General features: G+C 34.6%; 1 protein-coding gene across 1 annotated transcript; it reads right to left on the reverse strand.

Moving 5' to 3' along the window:
* Nucleotides 1–2,032: 2,032 nt before the first annotated feature.
* LOC131842441 (uncharacterized) lies at nt 2,033–3,000 on the reverse strand. Its single transcript, XM_059190973.1, has one exon. The coding sequence runs from the start codon at nt 2,858–2,860 to the stop codon at nt 2,129–2,131; it is 732 nt and encodes a 243-aa protein (XP_059046956.1). The 5' UTR covers nt 2,861–3,000; the 3' UTR covers nt 2,033–2,128.
* Between the last annotated feature and the right edge of the window lie 7,935 nt (nt 3,001–10,935).

The raw sequence follows: 10,935 nt of genomic DNA on the forward strand, positions 1-10,935 counted from the left end.
GATCGAGGATAGGAAGAATCATATTGCGACTGATACAGTCAACACCAACAGCGCTAGAGGAAATTGCCATAATGCTTTTCTTAACATCACACTCTGTGAATTGATTAAAAACGAAAGGAGAATAGTTTGGAGTCGGAAGTGATGAAAGATAAGAAATTGTACTAGTTTTGTCATCTATATCCATAATAATGGACGACGAGGAAAAATGCTGATTGAGAGAATTTATGTCTAAGTTTCGATGCAAATTTTTGTGACGGATCTTGCCGACTCCAAGTGATCTAAGGAATTTCCATGCTTTAGCAGGTTCCTGATCAGAAATTGAGTTATGAATATAGCGACGTTGTGCATCCCTACACATTCTATTGCAGCGATTTCTGGCTTCATAGTACTTCATTTTGTTATCGTTAGTTGGACGACGTTTAAATTTGGCCTTGGTTGTAACTTTTTTGTGCATAAGTGCCCTAATTTCATCTGTGAGCCATGGAGCAGGAGTATGCTTTATTTTAATGGCTCTTAAAGGTGCATGTACATCATACAACTTAGTCACTATAATGTTGAATTGCATTACTTTGTCGTCAATAGAATCAGCTGCCATAACAGGTGACCAGTCCGTCTCCACGGCGTCACTACGCAATCCCTCAATGTCCATACCACCAAAATTACGCTGAAAAATAATTTTGGGTTTATCTTTAGGAGGTCGGATTTTGTAAGACAAATAAATAAGATCATGGTAAGAGAAAGCATCAGCATCACATTGACCATGTTTTTCCACATGTTCCAAGGAGGAGACGAATATTAAATCAAGAAGAGATGGAGCGGAGTTGGGGAAATGGTGAGTAGCTGTAAGAGGTAGAATATACATGTTACAAGCTTGCACTGTAGATTGTAATGTAGTAGACCGATTATCTCTTTTAAGCAGACATGTATTAAAATCGCCCATTATAATTGTATGACGGAAATTTAGTGTGAAGTCTTCAAGCAACTTTTCCAAGGAGGAAAAATAGTTGATGTGCATGGAAGGGCAATAGTAGACTCCAAGAAGTATTTTTGAATGGGATAGCAGGACTTCAACAAACAAGTGTTCACCAGCATCTGGTGGCGGTGGCTGTGCAGACATGCTAATTATAGAAAATGGAAGGTGAGAACGTAAATATATGGCAACACCACCACCACCGCCGCTGGTTCTATCATTGCGAATAAGTTGAAATCCTGGAAGACAATAAGATGAGGAGAGGAGACAAGGTTTCAGCCAAGATTCGGAAACTAGTATAGCATGTACATTATGCTGGTCGAGGGACGCCAATAAATCTGAATAATGTGCCGGAATACTTTGGGCGTTAATGTGAATAACGTTAAAATTCTTAGGAACATCTGAAAAACAACCAGTCAAGACATCAGACAAACAAGGAAAACTAAACATGCTACTGTTACTGCTTAAATTATGCGATGATATGGAGAAAAAATCGTCTTCATCACCGTCACTATCAATATTATTTAGCATTGTATATGTATAAATTAATGTTTAAATATATAATAAATATATATATATATATATATATATATATATATATACACCTAAATATATATATATAAATATACTTCAAAAAAATAAAAAAAAAAAAAAAAAAATATAAATAAATATGTATTCTAGAAAGTACTATCATTACATGGCCACTCCACCCGCCAGTTGTAAGAACAAAACGCTAAATTAATATGACAATATATCACATATAATTGAATATAACCATAATTTACTATAACATAAGTGCAAAGAGCTGGTATCCAAAAACAGAATAAATAAAAACTTCACCTACACTTGCAAGATTGACTTATTACACTGTGGTTAAGATTGACATTTAACAATGACAATCGGTTTAAAAATTGACAACTACACTATGCTGTGAGCTGCCATCAGGGTGAATTGACAATATTAAATCTGAGACCAAAGATAATGTATAAAAAAAAAAGTGATACAAAAGTGGGTAGAACAAGTGAGTTATGTTGGCAATAGAGTAGTGAGAAATATATACAATATAGTTGTTGGATCTAAGATTGTTGAATGAAATTGAAGTGTAGGCAACTAAAATTTAGACAAAGCGAAAATAGTAAACAAGATACATCATTAAACCTATTTTTTAACATTGGCGCGCCTCGTTTTGGATGCAGCAACGTTATCTTTCACCTGTGGGGCTATCTTTTGCTGTTCTGGGACCGGCCGCGGCGGCGCGACCTTTTCTAACTCGGCCAAGCTGCTAACGCGATGTTTAGATCCATCAGGGCACAAAATGTGGATGAAGCCATCTCGTGACCAGCACTTCTTGACTCCAAATCGTTGCCTGGCCATCATGAAGGTGTCATGACGAAGTTTCGTTAAAAACTCCGACACAGTAATGCTTGATCCCTTCAAGTTCGTTTTGGCAAACCATATTTTATCACGAATGCCAGTATCACACATCTTAACCAAAATAGGGCGAGATTTCGCTGAATTTAGTCGTCCCATCCTGTGGCATCGGCTAATGTTGGCAGCTGTGAAATCAATCACTTTCAGCTGGTCGACAACTACACCTTCAACGACTGAGGCTGTGTCTTCTTGCCTGGCCTCTGGAACTCCATGTATGAGCAAAATCCTCTTGCGGCTGCGCATTTCCTGTCGGTCTACCTCGAGCACAAGCAAGTCCACCTGGTGTTGTAGTGCAGCAAGACTCTTAAGGGTGAATTCTTTGAAAGTCGCAAAATCCTCGGCTATAGCAGTCGTGTCGGAATTTGAGGATGAAGCCTTTTGGAGACGTTTTTCAAATTCTTCCATCCTCTGTGCAAACTCTGCTCTGGTGTCTTGTAAGCTCAGTTTTTGATTATACATCGTGGATTTACGTGAACCAGTGAGAAATATGTGATAGTGAAAGTTGGCAGGTGAAGTGTACTCTTACTAGATTATTTTGCACATAAAATTAAAAGTTTTAAAATAGTACTACTATTTTTAATTATAATTTTAAGTTGGAGCACTTTTGAATGTATGTCACCGTTACAACCTCACCAGAAAAAAAAAAAAAAAAAAAAAAAAAAAAAAAAAAAAAAAAAGCTGTTCGCAGTCATCTCATTATTTACTCCCTTTCTTGCCATATCATCTTTCTCACAATCCATCCATCGCTTTTTCGGCCTTCCTCTGCTTGGAGACTCTCCGGCCCCAAGGAGGTAACGGTACTGCCAAACTCTTACCGACTAAAAACCCCAATGTATTTCTTCTCTTCATGTGGATGTGTCCCAATGTGGATGGTTATAAGGGCAGCTTTATAACCATCCACATTTATAAGTAAATCTCGTAAAAGCTGAAGAGAAGAAATACATTGGCGTTTTTAGTCGGTAAGAGTTTGGCAGTACCCGTTACCTCCTTGGGGCCGGAGAGTCTCCAAGAGTTTTCGCATGTTAAAAAACGTATTTTTTATGGATGACAATGGAATAGTGCACCCGCCAGCGCTAACGGTTTTCACTCGTGGGGTACCAGTGGAGGATGATAATGAGTATAAGGTTAAGTCAGTTACCCCATCCTGATAAATTCACCAAGAATTTATCACGATGGTTTCCTGGGGGAACCGCGTGGAGGTTAACCTGACATGGTACTTCGGTAGCAATAATATCATCATTCCACATTACTATTAATCTAATACGATAGCTTTCCCCCCACGAATAAACTGAATATGATGAGGTTTTTTGTATGAAAACTGACGTGATCAAGATGGCTCTTAGCTGTCACATTAATTGATTCAGGGTTAACTATTTAGAATCTTTAATTTTATTGTCATACTTAAATCATATAAATGGAACAATAAAAATATTTCCACTATTACGGGAAGACTATTTTCTTTATATTATAGTATAGGAGACAAACGAACTTGTAGCTCACCCGATGGTAAGTGCAACTTGCAACACCAGACGAATTCCAGCTACGATATTCTAAAATTATATTTATCTAATACTAATAATGCTATAAATATATTCAAATCTATTCACAGTGTAAATATTGTTACGACTGATTGAGTAATATACCTAAACATTGCGTAGGTACTTTCACATTTGTAATTACTATAGACGTAGCACGCAATTTTATTTAGTGTTATAGTAGGTATTATCTATAAATAGTATAAATTATAGCTGGTTCTTCTTCAAACCACGCAATGGAATTTTAACACGGTATTTATATATTAATACCTACATGAAGTAAAAACTTTGTACCCCTTTTTAAGAAATTTGCGCAGACTGAGGCGTATGAAATGAGTTTTTATAAAGAAGGAGGGAAGCATGTTAATATATTTTCTTTAACTATAATGCATATAAAACACATTAAATCAATATAATAAACATTACACATACTTCCATGTATTTGACACACACACGAATTTACACTCACGCACTTTTGTTTATTTTTACAAGTCTGTGGTCATATTGTGAATAGATTAATATTGTTTCTCTTTAATATTATTTATCTATAGTCCTTGACAATAGAACGTTAATAATGTTCAAACTTATAATGAAAATTAATTATGGTTTAATTTAGACTAGTGGTCGACCATTAGTAGGTACATTTTGTTAAAGAAGGTCTATAGTAGTAGTAGTAGTAGTATAATATACATATTATACTACTACTACTACTACTACTAGCTTTTGCCCGAAGCTTCGCTCGCGTTAATTTATCTCCTTAGGGGTGGAATTTATCAAAATCCTTTCTTAGAGGATGCCTACGTCATAATAGCTTTATGCATGCATGATGATGCAAAGTCTCAGCCCGATCGGTTTAAAATTGACAAAGTTTCATAAAAACTTTCAACCCCTATTTTATCCCCTTGGGGGTAGAATTAATAAAACTCCCTTTCTTAGCGGATGCCTACGTCATAACATCTACCTGCATGCCAAATTTCAGCCCGATCCGTCCAGTGGTTTGGGCTGTGCGTTGATAGATCACTATGTCAGTCAGTTACCTTTGAGTTATATATTAGATATGCATATAGTTAGAGGAACTCGGACTTATCAAGTTATCCGGCTAAGTTAAGGCTGCTAGTGAGAACTGAGAAGGTATAATCGATAAATATTTGAAGTAAGGCGGTGCTAAACCGCTAGACCACAGAGTCCGTCACATTTTAGCGCTGTGACAACCCTGTGAACAGTGGAATAACCCAAATAAGAAAGTGGTGTGGTGTATGAATCACGCGGGTCACTGATCTGCCACATTGTACCACGACTCATAATCTGCAAGGAGTCAAGCGAAAGTGTTCGGTTTCCTTGTTACTTTCATTCAGCGGGGTGTCTTACAAGTTTTTGTCCTGCGCTTTATGTAATTTAAAAAACAAAATTTAAAATAGTTCTTATTTCAAACTTTGATTTTTAAAGCAGCACAATAAAGTAAATTTCATGTTATGTATACAGCGTTTTTCACAGGTATAGCAACACGTGGGGTATACAAATTAGCTTCCAGGGCCGTAAAACTACTTAATAATAAAAGTAAAGAATAATACACAAATTATTTTGTTGTATTGTCTGCGGTGCTTGTTTAGTTCTTCAAGGCGACAGTTGCCATTTTTCTATACGCCAGTTAAATAAGAAATACAATTATCTAAGTACGAGTGTCTGTTTGTCTGCTTGTAATATTGAAATAACCGTTTTTTACTACATGCATATGAATATATATACGGTACATATACCAAAATAACATTTTTTATCATTTTTGTCTTTCTGTCTGTCGGTCTGTTTGTTCCGGCTAATCTCTGAAATGGCTGGACCGATTGTGACGGGACTTTTTTTGGCAGGTGGCTGATGTAATAAGGAGTAACTTAGGCTACTTTTATTTTAGAAAAATAAAGTTAAATTCTACGCGGACGAAGTCGCGCTAGTATATCATAAAACATATAAAGTAAAATCTAAATACTCGTAGTATATTCCGTAGTCATACAAAATAAAGTACTTTATTTTTTTTTGGTTCGGCTTTTCCATTTTATGGAAATGCAAAAGGACTCAGCCCGCACAGCCATTGTCTTCAATAGTATTCTCATATTATTGTCTTCGCAATTCATAACTCTTCGAAAGTTCATGTTACATACTTAGGATTCTGTGTATATGTGTATATGACGTACTCCATCCAGAATTTATTATATATGGATCTCCATGATCTACTTCATTCTCCTTGTCGACTCTTATGTCACCCTGATGATGAAAAGTATTGGTGACATTATGAATTGGTGAAATCATCCTACTGCGTCACCACAAGAATTAGTTACACGTGTTTGCATCTTAACAATTTCGCGGAAAAGATTTCTAGAAAGTTGCAATGAAGTTTATTTCTGTCATTATCCTTATAGTTATTTTAAGAATTGCCGACTGCCATCATGCAAACATTATCCGGATATAAAGTATTGATTCTTACATAAATATGAATAAATTGATGACTATGCCGGAACAACTTATTGGAGCGTAAAACTCTTGAGGTAGATTTAGACTCGATTACTAGAGAATGTTATTCTGATCTGATCTATTCTGTTCGAATACTTTAATGATATCACTATGGGTAGGTAAGCGCCTGATCCTTGCTAATATAATAAATACAAAAGTAACTCTGTCTATCTGTCGCGTTTTTACGCCAAAACTACTGAACCGATATAAATGAAATTTAGTACGCAGATAGTCTAGACTTTTAGATAGGATATAAGCTTCTTTTTAAAGCGAAAGAAGGGTTATAAAGGATTAAAAGGGAAGATGAAAGATTGTATGGAAGTGTCGTAATTTTTAAAGCTAGTTATTTGAAATTTATATTTAGGCTATTAATTAATTAAAAATAAATATGACTTTCATCCTATTTTATCTTACCCCCTTAAAGGTATTTTTTTTACAAACTAAATAATTTTGTAATTATTAATTATTTATTGAAAGTTTGTAGGGAAATTCGTAATTTTTAAGGCTAGCGAAGTTGCGACGGTCTGCTTGTTTAAAAATCATCATCATCATCGCAGCCCGGAAGACGTCCACTGCTGGACTTTCCTAGGCTTCCCCCAAAGATCTCCACGACGATCGGTCCTGCGCTGCTCGCATCCAATGCCTTCCAGCGATCTTGACCAGATCGTTGGTCCACCTTGCTGGAGGCCTTCCCACGCTGCGTCTTCCGGTCCGTGTTTAAAAATATAAAATATAAAAGGTATTCAGGGCGATATGAATATATACAGTAAATAATATGAATTATATACAGTCATTGATATATTAGCTAACTGTATTGATATGTTCCGTACTACACACCAAGTGTAATAATGAATTAACTCAATAATTTCAATATTCTGAAATTAGACTTTAAGTGCTAAAATTTAGAGTGGATTTTCTAAAGATTGTAAATTCTTAATCCAGCACATATACAAACACGTGTATGATGTCTTGATATGTTCCGTACTACAAACTACTTGTATATATCACAGACCAAGTGTAATAATGAATTAACTCAATAATTTAAATATTTGAAATTAGACTTTATGTGTTAAAATTAGAGTGTATTTTCTAAAGATTGTAATTTTTTAATCCAGTCATACACGCGTACGATACAAATTCTATCACAGATCGCGTGAGCTGCGTCATTCCGTTTACTGGATTGCGAACTGTTCCCAAAGTGGATGACTGCTCTCTATACGAGTCACAACATAATCTATCCATACCAAATCTATATATATAAAAAAAATTGGAGTGTCTATTTGTAATAAAATAGAAATAGAAATAATATTTGCTCAAATTTTGTACTTTTTAATAGTTATATTTTTTTTATTCTCCAACTATTACTTTATTTTCAGCGTTACGCTAAAACGTAACGCTTTTTACATTAATAATAATAATAATAATCTCAGGACAATTCACACAGCGCCATCTAGACCCAAGTTAAGCTAGCTAAAGCTTGTGTTATGGGTACTAGACAGCTGATACAAATACATAGGTTTTTCGTAAATACATACATATTATACATAGAAAACACCCAGACCGATACAAACAACCATACTCCTGAATACAACTGTTTGTGCCGTGCGAGGAATCGAACCCGTGACCATCGGACGTAAAGCGGTGTGCTAGACCGCTAGACCACCGATGTCGTCAAAGTTATATAGTAAACATTATTGTAAATACGAATACTAATGTAATTATTATAAAGCTATCTCAATGAACTTAGAAATAAGCCCTCAATTCCGGTACGATAGATTTATAGGTAAGTATGCTAATATTAAATCGATTTTGATGATTATTTTTGTAATCTGTAGACAATTATATAATTATATATTGATGTCAGCAATTTTGAATGATTTTTTTTTATTTTAGTTACCCTTTATTTTTAATGTGTTTAAGAAATTAAAAATTGCATTGTATGCGTTATTTAAATGGAGTAAGTAAGTAATTGATATATAAGTAATTGATTGTAGTGTAAAGTATCTACTTTATGATTTATATTTGTACAATAAGAAATATAAATCATACTAATATTATAATTGCGAAAGTTTGTGAGTATGGATAGATGGATGGATGGTTGTATATTACTATTAAACGCAAAAACTACTAAGCAAAAACTAACTACTATATAGCAATACATCAGAATAACAAAATATAGAGAGTACGACTTATTGTTTTTTTTAAAGTGACGATATTTAACTTTTTTTGTATAAGGTTACATTTAGTAAGTGAGTATATTAGGGTACGGACTAGTTTGTTAATGTCGGTAGTCAATATTTGTCAATTTACATGAGCCAGCCTAACTGTACCGCCGCGCCGCTCTGGGTCAAATACTTGTCACACCAACTGATCCAGATATGATACCGAATGAGGTTTCTTACGACTGGTTATATGAGGTTAATATACATTCATATACATAGGTTGATAATACAACAATTTAAAAAATATAGGATATATAATATATCGTTGATTAAATAGAAAAATTACATTTTTCAAAATTAGACGCTAGAATTGCCATCTATTATATAAGTCAATTAAATTAACCGCGCCGACTTAATAATTATCTAAATACTTTTAAAATGATATACAATACTTCTGCGTCAATTCAAAGCTTTAAAGGAAAAAGAATTTAAATAAATAAAAAAGAACTTTAAATGCTTGTCTTGTAAAAAATGTACATTTTGAATACTGACATTTTTCTATTTAACCGAATATATTCGAATTCAACTAGATGATAGTAGGATCGCTATCGGCATCTCTCAGGTAAATTTGATTTCATTAATTACATCTAGTACATAGAATAGAAATAGAAATAATCTTTATTCAAATAAACCTAATATAAGCACTTTTAAATAGTAATTTTTTTTATTCTACCGCTCATTCGGATTGCAGACTCATCACAAGAAGAATGAGCAAGAAACTTGTGTGTTGCTCGTTTAAATAAATATTGTTTTAATTATATTTACATTAACAAGGGTTAGGCATGCGATAATCAACATAGAAGCCGCTGCGCACTTAATCTCTGTTCAATCAGATGAAATATTAACTTTTTTGGCGTAATTTAAATTTCGAACTCGCATTCTTTCAAATTTAAATAGGCCGTCAATAAGTAATCAAGTAACCGAGCTGGCCTGAACTCTCTAGACTCTAGAGTCTAGAGGAACATATATTAATTCGGAATAACAATAATTTCTGAGTGTAAACATGTAAAATATGTGCCGTAGCGCTTTCTTTTGTTTTTCTCAGAAATGTCAAGACTAGCTTTATTGACATAAACATTATTGTATGTGGTTATAACCGGAACATGAAATACAAACGGAACTTACAATTGGGACGTGCATACTAGAGCTCGGCGTCTCTGTGGTTTGAATGGACCGCAAGGGGCGGTTACGGCGCGGCGGCGGCACGCTTCACACGTTCGTTGGTAAGAGTTTAAACAGGATTATAGAAGTATCTACAATAATCTACATCAAATAGAGATGTGCTAACTCGTAATAAACGTGACTCGAGTTAATTCGGGTAACTCAAGTTGACTCGAGCTACCTGGAAGAAACAATTTTTTTAAATTTTCGAACTATTCTAATGTTGTTGGTTGGAGCTGGTCTTGACAGCTTCACCGAATCGAGTTAACTCGAGATGACACATCTCTAACATCAACAGCATTCTTCACGACTGTAAACTACAATTGGGTAGACAGAGGCATTGAAAATTCCATGTCATAGTGAACAGAATACTTGATAACTTCAAATGTGTGTATGATAATGGAATCATTCCATCCGCCTGTCATTCTGATATGACAAATTGACCACGATGCTTTCCAGTGGAACTACGTGGAGGTCAACCTGATATTGCTAGCAATATGATCGTTAGTCCATATTTCTAAAAATAATCTTTTCGCCCAGTTTCCTGTCAGTTCTTTTCCGCTCGAATGCACTCCGAACTGACGGTAGAGTTTGACATATCATAAGAATCTGTAATAGACCTACATGAATAAGATATTGATTTACATTTTTCTATAAAATAAGAATTTAAATACTATATATAATACTACATAACTATAGATACTGAAGCGGAGGTATCTGATGTACCTGATGACTGAGAAGTATTGAGGGTTTTATGAGGATTATACGGAGATAAAAGAAAATGCGACTAATATGACAGCAATATATAATAGAGCTAGCAGACTCGGCCACGCGTCGGTCGCTGTGGCTAAGGTTCTTGAATAAAATTATATTGCGACTATAAATAGAGATGTAAGCTATCCTATCTCTCAAGTTGGGTTAAATTGCACACAATGTGCAAATCAAATTCGCAATCGGTTCAGTAGTTTAAGAGTCCATCGCGGACAAACAACGTGACACGTAATTTTTATATATAAAGGTGTTACAAAGATAATATGTCAAAAGAATATGAATATAAAATTAAAAAATAATATAAATACCTATCAAGGAGTTCAGTACAGATACGTATTTCTAA

This window comes from Achroia grisella, unplaced genomic scaffold, assembly GCF_030625045.1.
Source record: "Achroia grisella isolate CSIRO2021 unplaced genomic scaffold, CSIRO_AGI_Agris_v1 utg22053, whole genome shotgun sequence".
Classification (NCBI taxonomy): Eukaryota; Metazoa; Arthropoda; class Insecta; order Lepidoptera; family Pyralidae; genus Achroia; species Achroia grisella.